Source organism: Cotesia typhae, unplaced genomic scaffold, assembly GCF_013202065.1.
Source record: "Cotesia typhae breed Kobodo isofemale line unplaced genomic scaffold, CoteBio_Ctyphae contig_11, whole genome shotgun sequence".
NCBI classification, from domain to species: domain Eukaryota; kingdom Metazoa; phylum Arthropoda; class Insecta; order Hymenoptera; family Braconidae; genus Cotesia; species Cotesia typhae.
In genome coordinates, this window is record NW_027423711.1 from 2,203,034 (window position 1) to 2,225,608 (window position 22,575).

The 22,575-nt window shown below is 31.4% G+C and overlaps 4 protein-coding genes across 7 annotated transcripts; 3 read left to right on the plus strand and 1 right to left on the minus strand.

The window, feature by feature from the left end:
• The first annotated feature begins 718 nt into the window (after positions 1 to 718).
• LOC141531270 (protein tudor) lies at positions 719 to 13,715 on the plus strand. Of its 4 annotated transcripts, XM_074249007.1 has the most exons (11): positions 719 to 1,119; positions 1,228 to 1,869; positions 1,947 to 3,113; positions 3,189 to 3,635; positions 3,773 to 3,847; positions 5,185 to 7,202; positions 7,264 to 7,305; positions 7,425 to 7,609; positions 8,316 to 8,483; positions 8,688 to 8,842; positions 8,908 to 13,715. In XM_074249007.1, the coding sequence occupies exons 2-11, from the start codon at positions 1,271 to 1,273 to the stop codon at positions 12,989 to 12,991; spliced, it is 8,940 nt and encodes a 2,979-aa protein (XP_074105108.1). In that variant the 5' UTR covers positions 719 to 1,119; positions 1,228 to 1,270; the 3' UTR covers positions 12,992 to 13,715. The 4 variants fall into 4 exon arrangements, with proteins under 4 accessions (XP_074105108.1, XP_074105358.1, XP_074105192.1 ...); XM_074249257.1 differs by lacking the exon at positions 8,316 to 8,483 and having other exon boundaries at positions 720 to 1,119; XM_074249091.1 differs by lacking the exon at positions 7,264 to 7,305 and having other exon boundaries at positions 720 to 1,119.
• A 388-nt stretch (positions 13,716 to 14,103) lies between these two features.
• Positions 14,104 to 14,842, plus strand: LOC141529207 (uncharacterized). The gene is made up of 2 exons (XM_074245682.1): positions 14,104 to 14,267; positions 14,569 to 14,842. Exon 2 carries the CDS (start codon positions 14,588 to 14,590, stop codon positions 14,840 to 14,842), a length of 255 nt encoding a protein of 84 aa, XP_074101783.1. The 5' UTR covers positions 14,104 to 14,267; positions 14,569 to 14,587.
• Positions 14,797 to 19,347, plus strand: Armi (probable RNA helicase armitage). The gene is made up of 2 exons (XM_074245663.1): positions 14,797 to 18,177; positions 18,266 to 19,347. Exons 1-2 carry the CDS (start codon positions 14,929 to 14,931, stop codon positions 18,626 to 18,628), a joined length of 3,612 nt encoding a protein of 1,203 aa, XP_074101764.1. The 5' UTR covers positions 14,797 to 14,928; the 3' UTR covers positions 18,629 to 19,347.
• Positions 19,348 to 19,491: 144 nt separating this feature from the next.
• Positions 19,492 to 22,456, minus strand: Eif3e (eukaryotic translation initiation factor 3 subunit E). Its single transcript, XM_074245675.1, has 7 exons — positions 22,216 to 22,456; positions 22,011 to 22,127; positions 20,980 to 21,141; positions 20,777 to 20,899; positions 20,454 to 20,686; positions 19,928 to 20,257; positions 19,492 to 19,828 (listed from the first exon to the last, which is right to left on the minus strand). Exons 1-7 carry the CDS (start codon positions 22,303 to 22,305, stop codon positions 19,570 to 19,572), a joined length of 1,314 nt encoding a protein of 437 aa, XP_074101776.1. The 5' UTR covers positions 22,306 to 22,456; the 3' UTR covers positions 19,492 to 19,569.
• Between the last annotated feature and the right edge of the window lie 119 nt (positions 22,457 to 22,575).

Here is a 22,575-nt window from a genome sequence, read left to right on the forward strand (position 1 = left end):
GTGTTATTGCTAAGTTAACTTTCATACAAACAAATTGTTATTTGGTATAATAAATAAAAAATGAAATTAGTTACGATTTGTTATTGTTTTTGTTTTAAAAATATAAGTAGATATAGACAATGGATCTATTCATTTGTTTCCATCTAAGGCATACAAATACACATATACATACATTGATAAAAAGAATATTCTATAGAAAAAAAAAAGCCGGTAAAATTTCTAAGAATTCTATATCAAGTAATATAATACATTTAAATATACCAAAACATAATTTAGGCTTACAGAACTTGATGCGTTTGTGTATACTTGTGGGTATGTAAGTTGTGTGTATTGCATTTACAATCGATTCTCGTTAAGAGTCTTATTAGTGTCTCTCTCATGTTAACGCGAGTCTGGTTAAAAAAAAAGAAAACAAATACGACTCATAATGAGAGTCGACCAGTGTGGCCAGATCGTGCGATTTTTTTACCCCCACTTTGTACCGCTTTCAATATAGTCAGATGAGAGTGTCCTACAAAGTGGGGGTAAGAAAAGAGTACTATCTGGCCGCACTGGAGTCGACTGTAATTTCCACCTTCTACGATAAAAACTGAGGAACGAAAAATACGGCGCCACATTCGACTGTTGAGTATCTCTATTTAACCGCCGTGAGTTAAAATGAGTCGGCGAGTATTTCTATCCTTCGCTAGAATCCAAGCAACTCGAGTTGAGACTTGGTCGCACAGCGCACACACCTCTCGACATTCCTCTTGTGATTCCGCCGTTATTTCGCATTAAACAATGGACGCTGCAACATCGTGTGTAGGGTTACGAGCCAGTTCAGTTAAAAAGATCAACCGCGTAGTATAAACGGAAGAAGATTAAGTATATGATAAATGTTTGTGCGATAATAGTGATATTGATTAAGAATTATATAAATAATAAAAACATAAAATACCATCGAATATTCATTCAAGAAGTAAGTTTGCACCGTTTTGGCGTATTCAATATAGCTTATTAAAAGAAAAAAAAAAAAGACAGATTTTATTGTCGAATGAAAGACCTACATATTTACGAAAGTACTGCTGCGTGGCTTAGTTACGTTGCGGAATATTAATGAATAGCTGCGACTAGCGAGAGGTAATTATTTATTATTAAAAGTATTACATTTTATGATAATAGAGATTAGTAATAAGAAGTTAAGGTTTTAATAATAATAATAATAATAATAATAATCAACGTTTTCAGTGGTTAATGCAGTAAGTAAATCGTGTACAATTACGGCTAAAAAATGACGAACATTAATCAACCGAGAGAGCGCATAAATTTTTTTGTAACACATGTCCGCACCAATGGCCCGTGGTTACAAATATGTGGGCAAATGGATCGCAACAATGCACGTGAAGTGGAAAGGTTGATATCGATTCTTAAAGATGGTTTTGATCGAGGAATCGGTAAAACTACTACACAAAATATTCATTCCAACATATGCTGTGCTTATCATGAAGATAATTATTACCGTGCAAAAATAATTAAAGTTGAATCCGATGTAAAAATTTACGTCGAATTTGTTGATTATGGCAACAGCGAATACGTTCACATATCGCAAATAAGGTTACTAGAAACAACAAATGAAGGTTTAAAACTACAATCTATTCCGTCATTAATGATCGAATTTCCCTTAACAACAGTTGTGCCTATTAATAATATGTGGAGTCGGGCTATTATTGACGTTATTAATAATTTGTTGAGATATCATGAGTTTCCGGTTGAAATATATGAGTATGGTAATCAACAAAAATTTACATTATACTACAATGGACGAGATTTTGCTGAGTATTTAGTAACTAGTCAAATGGCTTTGATGACGCCGACAACTCATGAGATCAGGTAAAATAATTTTTAAATAATTACTGTGTTTAAAAATATTTTGCGATGAAATAAAAATATTTTCTAATGTATTTCAGGTCTACCAAGGACATACAAATGATTAGACAGCAGCACCAACTTCAGCAGCAGCAGCAACAACATCAACATCAACAATCACAATATCATCAACCACAACTTCAGCCACCACAACTTCAGCCACCACAACTTCATCAACCACAACTTCAACTGGCAAATCCGATGTATCGGCCAGGACTAGCACCTACACCAGTGCCTTGTGAACCTCATGGAGTGAATATGAATATGAATATCAATGATAATTTTCATATGAAATTACGACAGCCACGATCAATTCCAACTAATAAACCTCTTCAAGAAAATTGGCGACGACCTTATCCATCTACAGTTCAACAAATGAGACCACCATCATCAATTTCACCTCGCTCACAAGATTCAGCTGCCTTCAAATCACGTAATTTAGAACGTGATACAAGACATCAAGTGCTTGTATCAGATGTCGAAGATGGTCCCCTTAAATTTAATGTCCAGCTACAGAGCTGTGCTCAAGAACTTGATACTTTGTCGAGAAATATAAATAGTATTCCGCTGAAACCGCTGTCAGAACCACCAATTCACGGTGCTGCGTGTCTTGCACTTAATTCCAAAACCAACCGAATTCGTCGTGCTGTTGTTTCGACTGTTATCAACACATATAAAGTTAAGGTATGGTACTGTGATTATGGCGACCAAGAAATTTTACCACATTCTAGTATTTATGAAATACCACCAAATTATTCGAATCCACAAGCATTGTCGGTAATATTTACTTTGAGTGGCGTACGTGAGTTGAATGTTACACCAGAAATGAAACAATATTTCAAAGATTTGGTACTCGGCAAGACTTTAACATTAGTCGTGATGCCACGTGAAGATTCGCCATTGATGCACTACGGAAATTTATTTTTTGATGACAAGAATGTTTTGGAAATGATACTAGAAGCTTTTCCAGACTCTACAATAAAGTTTCTTGAAGCTCCTTATTTGACATCTGGCACACGCGAAAATGTTCAGGTGTCTTACGTCGATTCCTGTAGTAAATTTTTTGTACAGTTGAACAAAAATGTATTGGATATGGAATCTTTAGCAAATTCTTTGACAGAATGTGTTAAAATAGCACCACCGATCAAAGCAGCGACTATAAAAGTGGGATTAAAATGTCTAGCTCATAGTAGCGCTGATTCTGAATGGTAAATTTGATATTTTTAATTTTTAATTCTTTATTATTAGCGTAATTAATTAATTATATTTTTTTTTGTTAATAGGTACCGAGCGGAAGTTATAAAAGTTGTCGATAATTACGTTACAGTCCATTACGTTGATTATGGCAATGACGAAACGATTCCATGCAATGCTATTCGTTCAATTCGCAGTGAAGAACTCACAAAGATACCAGTTCAAGCCTTACAGTGTATTCTTAATGGCTTCGAGTTCGTACCTTACAATCCAGAAGTTGATGATAAATTTGAGGCCTACGTCTTGGATAAACCTCTGGTGATGACTGTCTTGGATGTCAAACCGTCAGGACTTATAGTTGATCTTTATGACTCCAATGTTAAACCGATTGCAAATATATCGGCTAAACTGAGGAATGGTACTTTAGAAGTATCCACTTCAGCATCTGTTAGTCAATCTCAATCCGCAACCACAAGTACAACTCAGTATCAAGATGATGTTAGTGATACTTCAAAGAGAAATTTCCGCGAAAAAAGGTAATTTTTTATTATTTTTAAAGTTACTACTGATTAAAATAGAATATGAATTATATAATCATTAGAATACTACAGAAAAAATAATACTATAGAAGTTTTGAATAGTCAATTCAATATTTAAATGATTATAAATACAGGTCTGACATGAAAACTCAACTGTTTTCATCAATCCATCCACATACAGCCAAAGCGAAAAGTACTAAAAATGCACGGTAATTTTTAAGAAAAAAAAAAAAAAATTAAATATCCGTATCGCTTATCATCTTCATAATTGCATTTAGATTTATGTATTGTCAAAAGCTTTTAATGTTCTGCACTTGTTTATAGTTTTATGCACATACAATTTATTTTTATCGGTATCAGCCTAATTCATCCATGTTTAAATATTTTCTAATTCACATTTATTCAAAGTTTGAAATACTAGAGTTTTTTATTTCAAAAATACGTAAAATGTCACAAAAAATGAAAACTTTTTATTTTACTTGGGAAATTTTTTTGTATGGATCAGGTTCGTTGACCCCAAATATATATAAATATATATTTAAAAAATCCGAATGAGCACTTTCTCTATAATTTTAAAGGTTCAAAAATCTTGAAAATCTTCAAAGTTTTGGATTAGAAATTTTTTATTTGAGATTATTTTAAGCGAGTGGGAAATAATAAAATTTATTGTATCGCTTAAAAATACGTGTAAATATTGATTTAGACGACAAGTGGTCCAAACATGTTAAGGGTTTAAAAATGTAACAAAAAATGGGTTTTAACTTGAAATTCTTAGCTAACCAAATACTTCAAAAATTTAACAATCATAAATCAGAAGAAATTGCTTTATTGCTAATACTGGTACTACAATTTGGTTATCCTGAAACTTCTCAAATCTCATTTCATATGTTGGCTAAACTCTGTGAAGTTCAAAGGGATTTCATAAAATATTAAGAATAGTTTAAACCTGGCATGTGGTCAATTACAATCATTAGCAATTAAAAATAAAAAAAAAACCTAATGACTACTTCAGGTCATTGGTTTGTAGGTAAACCTTTGCAAGATTCGTATCGGACATTACTATTTATATTTATTTAAACCTCGACATCATTTGAGACTTGAATTGTGTCGTTACTTCTGTAGAATAACCTACTGTACACTCAGTGATCCCAACTATTGTTTCGATTGCCAGTATCCAATTGATAGAAAAATAATTTGGTTTTATTTATTTTTTTTTTTTTTTTTAATAAAAAACGTACAAATTTTACATATTTTTTATGTCAGGCATAACTCGTTGACCTTTCTTTTAGTGAACAATTAAACATTACAATTTGCATAAATTATAGTAGTTTAGATGTGAAATAATTTTTAATTTAGTTTAATAAATTAATTAATCAATTAATTCTTAGTTGATCTATTTACATTTTTAAATATCAGTCAATCAATAACATAGTTCACAATGCACCAGTAAATACCATTGCATGTCAAAATAAATAAGCTTACATAATATAAAAATTTAAGAATTTATTTTTTATATTAAAAATTATTTTTTATTTTTTACTAACAGCGAAGAAAACGACAGCAGTACATCCAAGAATCATAACGACTCTTACCCACAGTCACACGAGAATTCTTCATTCGAAAACACTCGAGCTAAGAATTGGAAAAATACTGAAAATGAAGACAAGCGCTACAACAGTCGTGAACCAAAGCCAACGAGTCGTGACTGGTCAGGCCATTGTGATAGAAGCAATAGAGATTATTCACGAAACGACCGATCTGCTCCACGCTATGACAGAAACGATATTAACGATAGGTTTGATAATGACAACAACATGAATGGCCGCCGAGATCGTAGTAGTGGACGTGGACGTATAAGCTCGAGTAGTCGAGATAAATTCGATCGTAGTAATGCAGGAGACATCTCATGGAGTGATAAAGATTCAAATGCATCGTCACGAGGGAGTGGTAGACGTGGCAGACGACCAGATAGAGGTGGACCACGTGGAGGATCATCCCAGAGCAGAGCTCCAGGAAGAGGCAACAGCATCAACGGCGGAATAACTGGAGCTCGTCGAGACAGACCACGAAGTACTAGCAACGACAATGAAAATGATTTCGAACGAAATATCAAATCCAACAATCGATCTAATGATTTTAATAATTACACTTCATCGGACAATACACGATTCAAGCAAAATAATCAAAGATACAATGATCAGCACAATGACCGAAATAAAAAGAGTGAAATTGATGTTTGGGATCCGGTAACTGCAGTTACTAGTACTGACGAATCTTCACCAGCTGGTTATTCCTCGTCATTATTATTATCATCATCATCAACAGTTCAAATTACCCCACCTAATATTACTCTTGGTGCTATAAAACATTGTGAAATTGTATTTATTACTAGTCCTACAGATTTTCACGTGCAACTAAGACCTGATAATTTAGAATTAGACCCTGTTATGAATAAAATCGCACAAATTTATGAGACTGGGGGTAATAATTTGACTGAGGCGAATGCCAAAGTTGGTACGAGTTGTGTTGCTCAGTACTCAGAAGATTTAAAATGGTATCGTGCTGTAATTCAATCTGTTGAACCATTTGGAGTTACCGTAAGATTCGTAGACTACGGAAATGTTGAATCTGTGACCTTTGATAAAATAAAAGAACTTGACGTTGAACTTGCTAAATTACCAATTCAAGCTATCAACTGTAAACTGCTCGCTGCATCAAAAACTGTATGGGATACCAACGAAATTAACGAATTTACTTCACTTGTAGAGTTGAAGTCACTTGAAGCTGAATTTATTGCTGAAGAAAATAATATTTATGAAGTTCTCATCCGTGAAGTTGTCGATAATGAAACTTTTGGGCCGTATTTAAATGAGCGATTTTCCAATGGTGCTGATTTAATGCAAGCCAAAGAAGTTACGAAAAATAAAAATCGATCTAGTCGCGATGGAAAATTGACTCACGCAGCAACAGATAACTACGCACCGTTAGAACAAACATGGATTGAACCTCGTATAAACTTACCAATGGAAGAAGGTGTTATTGTTACATGGCTAATTGACCCAGATAATTTTTACTGTCAACTTCTTGGTAGGTCAAAAGATTTCCGATCAATGATGAATGAAATGCAAAAGATTTATTCTAAACGACAGCCTGCTCGAGATAATATTGCCGTTGGTTCGACGGCCATAGCTGTTTTCGCCGATGATGGGGCATTTTATCGAGCTGAAGTTCTTCAAACTATGTCTGATACTTTTGTTGTTCGCTACGTTGACTTTGGAAATACAGCAACAGTAAAATCATCCGAGATCTATCGTGTCGATAAAAAATTCATGGATTTACCGAAGCAGGCAGTATGCTGTAGTTTGAAAAGCGTTATACCTCCAGGAGGTAGCTGGTCAAAATCAATTCATGATGATATCGATTGTCTCTTTAATGTTGAAAATCTTCGATGCAACTTTCTTCAAGAAAGCAATAACAAGTACTTGGTTTCTTTGACACACGACGGTCAAGATTTGGCTGATATTATTGTGCAAAAAGGCTTGGCTGCTTCACCAAATTCTCATGGTGAGTCTTTTTAATGTATAAATACTTAATTATTAGATAATAGTCATGATTGTTACCATAGCTGTCGTGGATTTCATTAATTTGGAAACTATTGATGAAGTAGGTATGTTTTGAAAGAAAATCTGAGTCTATAAATTAAAATGAATAATCTCAATAAATTAATTTGTAATTATTTTAAACAACGTACAAGTAATTGTTATTAATATTATTTGATCTTTATAGAAGCAGAAGAGAATGTCGATAGCAATCATCATTTGTCACAAATAGACATAAGCTATTTACGTGGACAGATCTTACGAGTTAAAATATCAAAAGTCGAAAGTGTAAACAAGTTTTACATACAATTACCATCTGCAGCAGCTAGTGAAAAAATAATTGATGATTATATGGCTAATCAAGATCAAAAGGTACGAAAAACTTTTTTTATTTGTTGAATTTGTTTTAATTAATCGAGTGTGAGTTTTATTGTGATTAATTTCGGTAAACTTTTATTAATTTCTGAATAATCTGTTTGTATTTCTAATCAAAAGTGTACTTTAAGCAAGTCACTGTATTAAAAAAAAAAAAAAAATAAAAAAAAAAACCTATCTTGAATAACTTTATTAATAAGTAATAATGTTATTGGAATGATTAATAAAACCGAACTTACAATTATAACTCAACATTTTGACTAAAATAATAAGTTCGCTGATTTTGTTGCATTGCACGATGTATGGTAATTAATAGACTGAATTATAATTGATTAACAGCTACAACTTGCAACTGTGAGCATAAAATTCATAAATTAAAATAGTCACCTTAAATATTCATCATTAATTATTCACTCATTCATCAATTCATGAATTTTTTTATTTACTGAGTTTCGATTTTAAAACTAAAATTGTATTAAAATAAATCTCATAAAATGACAACTAATTACAATTAATTTTCTGATTCTTCCAAAATTAAAAACTTAATTATTAGATTGTGTAACTAAAATCGAATAAATGTTTAATATTTATTAAAATTACTAGCGGTGGTAGCAGAATTTTGAGTCTTGTTAAGTATAACTCTCCACAAAAACTGTTGAAAATAAAAAATAATACAAGTTACAAAAAAATATGGCAATGTTAGGTGATGCCAAAACTGTTATCAAATGAGGTGTGCCTTGGAGCGGGTTGTCTCGTTCATACAAAGAAAGGATGGAGACGAGCTGTTGTCGTAAATTTTATTACACAAACAACAAATTATGACGTGAGGTTCATTGATACTGGAGAAATCGATGTGGTCCCACTGAATTGTGTGAGTTTTTTCGTACCCGGTTGATGTATTTGCCATGAAAGAAAACTTAACAAATAATTTAATAACAAAATATTCTTATTTTTTAACGACATCGTGAGCAACTAATACCATACATTTTGTGATCAACTAATATCACGAGAAATATATTAATCGACTTGATATAGAGTAATCGTGTAATTTTTATTTCCAAATTTTATAATATAGATGTTGGCGTTGTCAGGAGAACTTTCTGTTATGCAAAAACAGGCTGTTGAATGCAGTTTAGCTACTGCTGTTTCATCTTCAGCTGACAATACCTTCAGGAATCTAGTTGAGAATAACGAAGTTATTATTCGTGTCAATGAAGTTAATTATAACCGGTAATTTATTTATTTTTTTTTTTCTTGTCAAATAATGAGTTTTAATTATTTTTTTTTCATTATAGGCTTGTTGTGGATGTATTTGACGAAAGCGGTAAGAAGATAAAACTTCAAAATGAAGCAGATGAAAGTATCAGTCCCATATGCCCTATGCCAATATTTTTCCATCAACATCAAGTTGCTGTTTCGCATGTAAATAACTCGAAAAGTATTTGGCTGAAACGAGATGCTGATCAAGATACTAACGCAGCTCTTCTCAATGAACTTTTTGAGTACTACTCTACGTCTGGACAACAATTGGATATTGAAATCAACAAGTTCTGTGCAGCTCAATGTTCCGATGGTAATTGGTATCGTGCAAAAATTGTTACTAAAATGGGTTCGGGAGCAGTTGTGCTTTACATCGACTATGGTAATACTGAAGAAGTTTCTTTGGATAAATTAAAAGAATTAGAACGAAAGTTCTTTAAGCATTCTCAACTGGCAATTGAAGTAAGACTAACCTTTAATCTCGGAGGTGGAGCGAAGGAGCAAGAAATTCTTAGTACTTACGTATTGAACCAGTCATTCAACGCAACACTGCAATTGAATGCTAATAATGACTGGATAGCGTCATTAAATTTGAAATCAGGCCAACCGCTGGAAGACCAATTGCGTGAATTAGGGCTCCTGGAAAATGGTGAGAGTCAAGCAATAGAAGTAACCAAAAAAGCAACACTTCCAGTCATTAATGAACCCGAAGACTTAATTATTGGAGGTAAATTTAAAGTTGTTGTTTCTCATGTAGAAAATCCAACACAGTTTTGGATTCAAAGACTAAATGATTTACCTGCTCTCGAACAACTCGAGAAAAAATTACAAGACGAGTCTTTGAATTATCTACCAATTGAAGGTGTTCCTGAAGAAAATCTTATTTGTGTTGCTCTTGACACTGCAAACTCTCTGTGGAACAGAGCAGAGGTTATAGTCGCTGACACAGAAATGGTTACAGTTCGCTACATCGACTACGGAAACACAGATGTGTTACTTGACATGAACAAGATTAAACAGCTTCCAGATTCGATGAAATCAATAAAATGGTACGCTACAAAATGCCGATTGGATCTAATTCCAATAGATTGCGAAGATTGGAGTGAAAGCGCTATTAATTATTTTGCAGATAAAACTCTAGAAAATGAGAATTTAACTGCCGTTGTTATAGCCGATGGTAGTTCAAAGCGCATTGATCTTGTTGACGATAACGGCAGTATTACCCAAATGCTAGTCAATGAGAACTTAGCAAAACAGATTCAAGCTCATGAAGATGTTATTGATGAAGTAGTTGAAAATGTTCTCGACCCACGATCAGCTTTTATCTGCCATATTAATTCTCCTGATGAATTTTGGGTGCAAGAAGAAAAATCAGTAGCTGATTTAGAGCACATCGCAGACCGTTTTCTTGTTGCTGATATGTTTCCTAAAGTTACTCAAATTGTTCCAGGAGAACTCTGTGTTGCCAAATTTCCCGATGACAATTCTTGGTATCGCGCACGAATTATTTCGCATGGTTCATCGGGAACAAATGTATTTTACATCGATTACGGAAATTCCGCGGTATCAATTGAAATTCGAGTAATTCCAGATGACGTAAAAAATATACCGCCATTATCACGTAAGTCTCGTTTACCATTACCACCAGGTATCGAGAAATGGTCTGAAGAAGCACGTGATGAGTTTATCAAGATGGCTGATGATGGAGCAACAATATTTTTCCTGGATGTTATTGAAGAGGGAGAAACTTCTACAGTTAAGCTTACTCTTAATGGTGAAAATATTGTTGACTTACTAGAAAAATTTTGTGAAAAAAAAATTGCAATAGAAAGTTCAGCCGAAGTCAATCCTGAAACTGACAATTCTATTAATAAAGTGTTTGTCAGTCATGTCAATTCACCATACGACTTCTACGTTCAAGAGCAAAAACACACAGAGGATTTAGATATGATGACTGAACGATTGACAACTGCTGAGACGTTTTTGCCACTCGATGAAATTAAAGAAGAACTTTTGTGTGTCGCTCAGTTTCCCGAAGATTCTGCATGGTATCGAGCACGAGTATTGTCACATGGGAACGAAGGCACACAAATTATCTACATTGATTATGGAAATACGGCAGTAACTACAGAGCTTCGCAAAATTCCAAATGATTTAGAAACACTACCACCTTTATCGCGGCATTGTCGTCTAGCTTCACCTGCAAATGTTGAGTGGTCTTGTGAAGCTTATCAAGAGTTTATTCAACTTGTCGATGATGGTAACAGTGAGTTCATAATGATAGTAAAAGATGAAACTGATGAAATATCGACAGTTCAGCTTATTTTTAATGGCGAAGATGTTACTGAAAAATTAAATCAGTATTGTAAGAAACCAGTACCTGTGATTGAAGAAAGACTGCCTCCGCTAGGTGAAGAAACCTTTTTAAATGTTATGATAAGTCACGTTATTTCGCCATCTGAATTTTGGATACAAGCTGAAAATAAAATTTCAGAGCTTGAATCGATGGCCGAACGCCTAAATGGTGCTGAAAATTTCTCACCTTTGGAAGCGCCTATCGATGGAATCATTTGTGTTGCTAAATTTCCAGAAGATAGTTTGTGGTACCGCGCTAAAGTTCTAACTCATAATGAAGCCATTACTGATATAGAAGTATCTTTTATTGATTACGGTAACTCGTCTTTAACAAGTGAGATTCGTCAACTGCCAGAGGATTTTGCTAAAATTCCTCCTTTGTCGAAATTTTGTTCATTGAAGATGCCAGACGATGTTGAATGTTGGTCTCTAGAAGCTTGCGAAAAGTTTATTGAACTCGTATCAGATGGACAGACGATGTTTGAGTACAAAGAACTCTACGGAAAAGATCCAAGCTACGTCGATCTTAAATACAATGGACAAGACGTTGTAGAAATACTTGCTTCACTATGTTCAAAAACGACAAGTTCAACCACTACTGTTGATCAGAAAGTATTTTCTGAAAATAATGACTGTAAAATCGAAAAACATTCAATGTGTGAAAATATTAAAATGGAAAAAGAATTCAACTCACACACGTCTGAAAAAGATTGTGAAAGTAATTTTTCAAGTAGTACGTCTGGTGTCGATGTGTTGACGAATTCAGATAATTCACACGATGGCAATCCGTTTGAAAAAGTTAAAACTTCAGAAATTGTTAATAGTACATTAAAGCAATCTGATGCAATTGTTGATGATTCATCAGCCGTTGACGATACTTTGACCATCGATTCTAATTGGACAACAACTGAAAAAATCGAGAAAGGTTCAATCAATGTCGATGAAACTCTTTCTGAACAACAGACTGTAATTGAATTAACACGTAATCTTTCAACAGATATAAGTTCAGAGAAAATGAACAGAAAACTATCAATTTCTGAAATTGAAAAATATTCTGTTAAAATAGCTGATTCGACTACTGAGTCAATTACTACTGACTTATCGAGCACTCAGATTAAGATCTCTACTTTTGATACCACTTTAAAAGAGAGTTCAAATATTGATACTAAAGATGTGACTATGGTTGATTTTGCTGTAGAGACGTTTATTGAAAAAGAAAAAACAGTCAGTTCTGAAAGCAAAACTCCGGCAAACGATGATTCAATTATAGAACTAGAACAAAAAACTACTCCAGCTGATATAAATGCTGATGACGTAATTGAAATCGGAGATTCGATAAATATTGAAGAAAAATTAACTCCGGTTGAAGTAATTTTAGATGAAGAACAGAATATAATTACTATGGAAGAAGAAATATCTCCCCGCGATATCGTAGTTGAGGAGCAAGATTCCATTATCGTTATTGAAGACGAAAGAAGTCATGAAGAATCATCAAATGAACCAATTGTCACAGAGAAAAGGAAGGCAGTAACTGTATCTGATGGTTTGGTTGTTGACGAAAATGAGGTGAATGCTCAGCAAGAAACATTAACTCCGGATAGTTCAATACCTCCGTCACCGATTGGAGACATGCCAAGGTATGGACGACGTAATTCAACGCCCCATGAGGAGAAAATAGTTCCGGGTAGCATCAATAAAGGTATTGAGCTAATCACTGATGAAGAAACGATTGAAGTCGAAATGATTGAAAAATCTTCGGTTTAATATGATTATATAGATAAAAATAATCAGCAATATCTAACAACAGTTGATAATTATATTTTACTAACATTTTTCTTTAAGTTTTTTGTTTTTATAATTTTAAAATGAAATTATTAATTATTATGTGCCACTTTATGATTTATCCAAAGATATTGAAACTATATAAGTTTTTTTTTATATTTTTATTACATTAGTTTAATTACTTTCCTTTATTTATTTTGTTCGTTATAAAAAAAAAGTGCCTGGAGCAATTTAAGAATACTATGTTCAATCATTAATTAATATGAAATTATCTTAAAAATAAATTTCAACAGTTGAAAATTAAAAAAAAATCATTTTTATTATGATTATACTTTTTTTTATTTTTGTTAATTTAAATATCTTTTTTTTGTTTGCTATTAATTAATAAAAAATTTAATAGTAATTTATGCAAAAATTATTTTTCATATTATGTATTCGTGATATAAATAAAGTAAAAAAATTTTGAAAATTATTAGAAAGTGTAAGCTTGAGATAATAACTCAGATAGGGTTCTAAATGTTAATTTCAATGATTAATATTTAAATATCAATAAGAAATAAATAAATACATTATAGTTATTTAAAATTTATAAATTTCTATTTATTAAATTTAATGTAGAGAAATAAGCTTTTTTTGAACTTCCGACTTTCATTGTATATTTAAGCAGCTCAAATTAATTTTTATAATAAAATGTTTATTAAAATGATCTCACTGTTTATTTTTATTAACGGTATATTTTTTTACTCTAATTGATTGATATTATTTCAGGTACAAAATTTATAATTATTTGTATTTATTTAGATTACTCTTTTACTGTACTTTTTAATTTAATTTTTTTTATAATAATTTAATTGATATAAAATTCTAAAAAAATGTTTAATATCTGTCAACTTCAGTGTCATAATTATTTTTCAATTTTATGAATTTTTTTAAGTTTTTTTTATTTTAATTTATCGAATATTGACTAATACAGTTGTTGCGACTCAACTGGCGTAAAGGACTTCTTTAAAATTTATTTAAAAAAATTCAAATATTCCCGCGAGGCAGGTGCTGTGCTGCCGCGTAACGGCAATAGTAAAAGTAATATAAACAATTTAATAGCCTTAAAATCTTTATTGTAAGGTAAACAATAATTAAGAATACTTGAATTTAAATTAACATTGTAATAAATTTTAATTTTTCATGACTATATATGTTATAAAATGTTTCCATTTAATTTAAAATGAACATTGATATTCTCATTAATATTTATCAAAATGTAAGTAAAATTATTCTTGGTTATGTTTTATTTATTTTTCTGTTTTAATTTTTTTCATATAAATATAAATATAAAAATAAATTTAGCAGATATTTAATAATTTTTAGAATTTTTTTAACAAATAAATTATGGCAAAAAAAATTGGCTTTTAGAAATTTTAAAAAATTAAAAATGCAATTTTTTAAAAATAATTTTTCGGAACTAATTTTTTTATTAAATAAAATTTTAAAATTCTTTAGTGACTGCTAACTTTAATGTCGTATATAAATTTAAATACTGATTATCAACATTGTCTATTTAGATAATTTCTATTGAATAATATGAATCCATCATTATCACCAACAACATTAGGAACATCGTCAGGTAGAAGTGATTCGCAAGATTCAGGTTTGAACACAAGCGGAACTCCAATAACAAAAATATTAAATCACATGAAACACGAGCTGCAAGTGCAAAATCAAAAGAAAAAGTTGGAGAATGAATTACATGTCAAACGTGTCCAGTCACTGAGAAAAGAGTTGGAGTACTTGAAAGTTACCGAGTGGAGATATCAACCCATCGATGGATACAAATAGTTACAATTTTGATTCTCAAACAAAAATTCTTTAAAAAGTCTATAAATAATTTTTTAAACGAATTATTAATTTATAAAAATTAAAAAATGTTTTCTTTGCTAGTGAATGCTGCCAAATATATTTGGGGTAAGACTGATGAACCAAATATTGACGATATAATAACTAAACTCGAAAGTTTTGACGACGACATATATAACGACGATGATAATTTGATTGAAGAAAATGAAAACCATAGTATTGAAGGATGTTTCTACAGAAATGGAACGATAACATCGATCACAGCGGATACTATTTTGATAGACGATCGATACATTTGTGACATTTCAAACGCACCAACTAATAACTTAGAAAAGGGATTAAAAGTTCACTATTTGGCTTATCAAACTAGCCAAGATGATATCAAAATCCGTAAAATAATATCAATAATTAGTGACTTCTGGGACGTAAATGATGATGGTGATTTAATCAGTAAGGATGAGAAGAACCAGATTATACGTAAAACTATTGTTTGCAAAGTAATGAAACGTGATGGCCGCAAAGTACATTTAGAACCGATTAATACGATAATTAATTTAGACAAAGCAGATGCTACATTCGTGCCCTACCGAGGTGATTGGGTGCAAGTAGAGTCACTAGTTGAATTAAACGAAAATTCTGGTGATTTGGGTGGTGAAGTTTTAGAGGTCAGTAAAATATATCCATTGAGATCTACAATAAAAATAGGATTGATAACAAAGTATGATCGATTGAAAGGAGTCGGAAATGTTGACAGCGCCATGATATTTAGTAAAGTTGCGTGCCAACCGGGGTACATTCCGTGTGAGGGTGATAAAGTTATTTGCGACAGTATTGAAAGTGACCAGGGAGTTTACACATGGAGATGCCTAACCGTTGTGCCGCTAATTCAGGTAGACAATACTGGAAAATCAATCGCCTCGGTTAACAATACCAGCCAGGTGAAGGAAGATAATTTAAACACGCTTTTGAAAAATAAAAATGGTATTAGTATTACTGAGAATTTAAATTTTAATTTAGAATATAATGAAGAAAAAAAATTAGATGTATCTATTACAAATAATTCAGATAAAAGTTACACTTTGATCAAAGGCGTATTCATGTCTAAGAAATCTCAATCTCAACTATCATTATTTTCTCCAGAAATAAATAATAGTACTAAACTATGCCCTGGTGATTCAGTAGTTTATACATTTTTGTGTACAGCAAAATTTATCGGAGCTACAAAGGAACTTTTTATATTTTGTTTCAACAGCTTTACAATCGGACGTATGTTTGAAATAAACGTTAATGCTAAAAGTATGTCAGTAGAGAAAAATCCTGATGATAAAAATTGTAATAATGATAGATTGGTAAGGCATGATGTCTTTGATCAAGAGTTTTATATACCGGGGGTACGTCCATGTAAAGCACCAAATTTTATAAAAGTACGTTCTGGAGTCTATCGAATTCCTCAACGTTATTGGAACATAATACTGCCTTGTATCAATGATAAAATGTCTGCAATTGAATTAGAAGGTGTTGTTGGAGAAGCACTGCCGTTTTTAAATGACACATTGACTCTTCAAAATTACCGCGACCGCTTTCACGCCTTGCTGTATCTGGAGGAAATTAATCTTACGATTGAAATGCAAAAGTATGATATGGATAGTGCTGTAATGATACCTGGTGGAGAGTTTTTAATTCTTAAAGTTCCTGGGTTAGCAGAAAAACGGCCCTCGCTCATTATTGGAGATCGTGCTGTTGTTTCCTTTAAATGGGATTCTAGTGGTGGAAAAATAAAAAATGAAGGGTTTGTTCACAAAGTAAAAAATTCAGAAGTATTGCTTAAGTTTAATCCTGAATTCCACAATACTTATAATGGAGAAGACTGTCAGATTATTTTTAAAAGTTCGTATTCTGGAATTTCACGTGCTCATAATGCAATAAACCTTGTTATTAATAATTTAGGTATTGAAATTTTGTTTCCCACTTTGGTCAATGAAAAAGAGTCGCAGATTGATCTAGAAGAAAACGATCCAGACGAAAAACCCAAGTATGTTAAAAAAACGAATGAATCGTTATCATCGGGTACGTCTTCTAGTGAATCCACACCTCTACAAAATAGAAAACCACGAGCTTCAGACAGATTATTAAAAGTATTATCTGAAATAGATTCTGAAGAAAAAGAAAAAAATAAAAAAAAAGACAATTTGGATTCAGAAATAATTAATTCATGTAAATTGCAAATTAAAAAGCGTAAATTAATTTGGTTCAATAAACAACTTAATTATTATCAAAAAGAAGCTGTAAGAAATATATTACGCGGTATTGCTCGACCACTTCCATATATAATATTTGGACCTCCAGGAACTGGTAAAACTATAACATTGTGTGAAGCTATTTTACAAATTCTTACATGTATTCCTGAAAGTCGAATACTTATAGCGACACCCTCCAACAGCTCGGCTAATTTAATTGCTGAGCGTTTACTTGACAGTAATGCTTTGAAGCCTGGTGATTTGGTGCGATTGGTTGCTCATCATTGTCTGAGTGATGACTCGATACCTGAACGCCTTTTACCTTACTGTGCAACTGGTGACTTGGCGGCTGAAGGATCGTCCAAGAGATTCGAATACACTGGATCGGGTCCTATGATTAATTGCACGATGAGTGTGCTGGGCAGACATCGAATTACAATCGGCACATGTATTGCTCTGGGTTTATTGCACAATATGGGTTTTCCACGCGGTCATTTTTCACATATTCTCGTCGATGAAGCTGGTCAGGCAACTGAGCCAGAAATTATGGTTCCTTTATCCTACATTCATTCAGATACCGGACAAATAGTGCTTGCAGGAGATCCGATGCAACTTGGACCAGTGGTATCAAGTAGACTCGCTGAACACTTTGGACTGGCTGAATCATTTCTTGTGCGACTACTCCAACAGTTTCCTTATCAACGCGATAATGAAGGATTTGAGACGGGCTTTGATCCTCGATTGATCACAAAACTTGTTATCAACTATCGAAGTCTTCCCGAAATTTTAGAATTGCCAAATTCGCTGTTCTATGACTCGGAATTGATTTCCAATGTTAGTAAAACAGATAGCCCAGAAGCTGAAATTTTAAAATCAATAGCCGATGATTTACCTCCGCGTGATGGTCAACCACCGGCTGTTATTTTTCACGGTGTCAATGGAGAAAATCGTCAGGATTCCGATAGTCCAAGTTGGTATAATCCCGCTGAAGCCACTCAAGTTTATATTTATCTTTTAAAGCTTTATAAACGCGGATTCAATCAAAATGACATTGGTATTATCACGCCTTATCAAAAACAAGTAAGTCTTATTGTTTTTATTAATGATGATGGTGTTTTTTTTTTTTTTTTTTTTTTTTAATAATAATAATTAAATTATTTTCTGACAGGTTGCTCAAATACGTTCATTACTGTGGGAGTTGGACATGCAGTTGCCAAAAGTTGGAAGTGTTGAAGAATTTCAGGGTCAAGAACGAAAAATAATCATATTGTCAACAGTAAGATCTTGTAATGATTTTATCGGTAATGATGCTCGGCATGCACTTGGTTTTGTTGCTTCGCCACGGCGATTAAATGTCGCAATTACACGACCACGTGCTCTATTAATTATAATTGGTAATCCATTTTTGTTAACTAAAGATCCGTGTTGGAGAAGTGTATTGACTTATTGTCTTAAAAATGATTCTTATACTGGCTGTAATTTTTCTATGTCATATGATAATCACGTTGATAATCAATCTGAAGAAGTTTAAAGTTTAAAAAAAAGTTAATTTCTTAGTTCCAAGTCTTTATTTTTTTACCATATTATAGGCTATAAATTTATTTTGTTGAATATCACTAATTTATTATCAATATTAAGTGTTAATCATGATATAATACATAAATTAACTTCATTATAAATATAGTGATGCTCAGGAAACTTTTTTGATTTAATGATACATTTTTTCTTAATTTTTAGAAAATAAAGTTTATGTTGAATTAATAAAAATTTAACAAATAAGATTACGTGAATTTCATATAAAACGAAGGGTGATTAAATTTCATAATATTTTTATATTTAGATTTATTAAAATTAGTTATGAGTTCACACAAAATCTGATGTATTTATTGAAATATAAAATTAATAAATATTAATTCATACATCAATTAACATCTGTACAAAAAGTCTTATTCAAACTACCATTAAATTATGTTTTAGTCATGAGTAATCAGTAGAAAAAAAAAATTGAAAATTTTACATATTTTTATAATTTTGCAACAATCGTTTTCGAATAATAATCTGTTTTAGACAATAATTTAATAAATCTTTGATTTATTCAAAGAAAAATTTTTTCAGCCTTATGAAAATATAAATATTCAATCGCTATTCAAGCCAAAATTCATAAAAATATTGATTGTATTTGAGAATAAATGAACTATTAGAATTAAAAGAATTATTAAATAATAAAATCTATAAAGACATTACTATAATAAAACAAAATTGATTTTGAGTTACAGATATTTGGACGGCTGAGAAATAAAATGATTAATATCTAAAAAAAAAAAAATTAGATAAATCAATCGATTCATTTCTCAGCCGTCCAAATTAATAATCTAAAAATTATTTGATGATGTGAAATTTTTTTTAAAGTTCTGATGAATAGCATTAATGATAAAAATAAATAACCGGTTCGTTTTGAGTACTGTTAGAAAATTAATTCCAAACAATACTTACACGATCTTGATTTTTAGCTTTTAATTTACGTTCAATAAGATTTTCTAATGCTTCACTCCGTACACTTAAAGTTTCTATTTTCTCAACCAATTGTTGATACGGTGATGCTGGTTGTCCTCCCATGACAACGTGCCCCAGTTTACTGTCGATTTTTGCATCTAATCGTGCATTACGAATCAAATTAACAATCCAGCATTCAGCTACGTCGGCTTTCATGTTAAGTTTCTCAGCAAGCATACTGTAATTCAAATTATTAATTAATTTAATTAATAATTAAAAAAATATTAAATTTGCTTGATTTCAGCAGTCAAAAATAATTTTAAAACAAAATACGAACCTAATGCTAATACACTGATGAATACGACAGAAAGTTTCAAAAATCATCAATCTTGCATTTTCAACGAATTCGCTAAGCAACGCGATAAGGAAGAAGTCATTGAAGACTACTGTTTGGCACTCCTGGAGTTTTTGTCGTGCTCCGTCAAAGTCGAAATTAACATACAAATGTTCTAAAAATTCAGTGATTGGATCACGGTACGTGTAAGATTCTTGCTGAATTACTTTAACGAGATCCTTCAAAGTTGATCGTTTAGAACGATTTACAATTACGGCAGCTGCCAAGTAACGAAGAATGTGAGGACAAGTGGTTTGAATGGCATTCAAGTAGCTGAAAAAGATATAAAACAATTATTAATTGTCATTAATATTTTTTAGGCCGATTTCATTTTGTATGGGTCCTCATGTCGGAATTTACTCGGAATTTTGTCGTAATATCTCTTAACTAGTCGAGTAAAGCTAAAAAATAACGTTAGTTAAAGTAAGTAATGGCACTGATTTTATAATATTTGGTTTATAAAACTTACTGAGGGCGATAGAGGAACATTTCAATAATTAAGTCGCGTCCTTTAACATGGTTGAAGAAAACAAACAAGCTCCAGTGAATTAACCATGTTCGTTGCTGAAGAACATGAAGGGAATTACCAATAGCATTGTTATCAATGTATTCACGTAATTTGTTTACGTCTTCCAATGCAGTATCCCAGTTCTGGGCCAAAATTTCTGATGCCAGTTTTCCCCACAACACGTTCAAGTAATTCTAAAAAATATACAATTATTATTTTTCTATCATCGATGATAAATAAATAAATAAATAGATACTTGAAAGATATTGTGTTAATAAAATTACCTTGTCAGTCGGTGGCATGATGAGCATATAAAAATATAAGTAAGATGTGGAAATTGAGTAATTACCACATTCATATCGGTACTTGGCCAGTTTGACAAGCCCATCCATCATTTCAATTTTGAACTAAGTAGAATTTATATTTTTATTATTTGGAGAACTTAAAAAACAAATGAAAAAATTTTAAGTAAAATGTATTCACTTACTTCTAAATCTTGAACTAAATAATTATTGAGCGCTTTCGAGTCACGCATTTCTTCCATTTTTTTCATAACTTTCTCGTCATTCATCCATCCTACAACTGTCGAAACATTATTTTGCAAAGTTCCAAGTTCTCTTACAACTTCTGCACGGCGTGCCTTCAATTCCTGTTAAATAAAAACCAATGCAATAAAAAATTATCAAATCAGAATCTTAGACTTTAAATTTTAAAACTCTAACGCTCTTAATTGATTACAGATTTCGGGTTGCAGTCAACTAGTCAGACTGACAATATTCCGAATTAATAAATTACTAAAACTTGGAAAGTTAATTTTTTATTTTCTAGAATTTTGATAATTCGAAATTTTCTCGATTTAACTGGTTGACCGCAACCCAGATTTCAGGTGTTTAAAATAAAATGATATTAAAGTTAGCTGTCACTTGACAATTTTTTAATTTTCTTTAACAAAAATATTTGTTCTAAAAAATTACATTTTTAATTTATTAAAATTTCTCCAAGTCCATTTTTTTAATAATTTTTTTTTGCTATAATTTATTTGTTAAAGAAAATTAAAACAATCGTGAAGTGACAGCTAAATTTAATGAAAATAAAGTTAGCCAACATCAAAAAATTTTTAGAATTTTTTTTTATTGAAAATATTATTACATAAAAATAAAAAAAAAAAATTTGGACGCGTAAAAAACTTCAAAAACTACAAGTGCAATTTTTTTAAAATATTTTTTTGTTTTAATTTAATTATTAAAAAAAAAATCAAAAAATTTAGAACGTCCGCTAACTATGAAAATAAATTTAGCAGATATTTAATAATTTTTAGAATTTTTTTTCAACAAATAAATTATGGCAAAAAAATTGACATTTAAAAATTTTTAAAAATTTTAAATCCAATTTTTTAAAAATCATTTTTTGGAACTAATTTTTTTGTTAATTAAAATTTAAAAATTCTCTAGCGACTGCTAACTTTAATGACATCTAAATTCAATGTCATAGAATAAAATAAAATATAAAATAAATTACCTCAGGAACTTCCTTGTCAGGGTACAATTGTTTCCTAATATCAATGACATAATCAATCATATTTGTTTTGCTAAGAATGTCAAGTTTAGCTTGGAGCAGTTCATTTTCATCATAAATCTTTAAATAAAATAACATCCACCAATAATTATTAAAATAATTAAATATTTAACCTAAATTACCACATGGATAACATGAAAAAACTTACCCTCTTAGTATCCAAAAATTCCAAAAGCGGAAAAGCTAAATGCCGATCCAGGTATTGACCAATACGACAAGTAAGATCAAACTTGGCCATGTTTATTTATTTTTAATAAAATAATTATAATTTGTATTAAAATTTATGACATTGATCATGCAACTGAGGACGCTATGCAAAAGGGAGAGATCACAGAGCCAACCAAAATCAAGTGTACTTTTTTACTCTTGCTCGTATTATATGTACTGTTTTTAGCCGGCACACGTATTGAATTGAAGTTAGACATTTATGGAAATGTTGCATCGAAATTACCAACAATCGATTAAAATACTTGAGCATAATCGATACTCGACAATACATTGTTGGTAA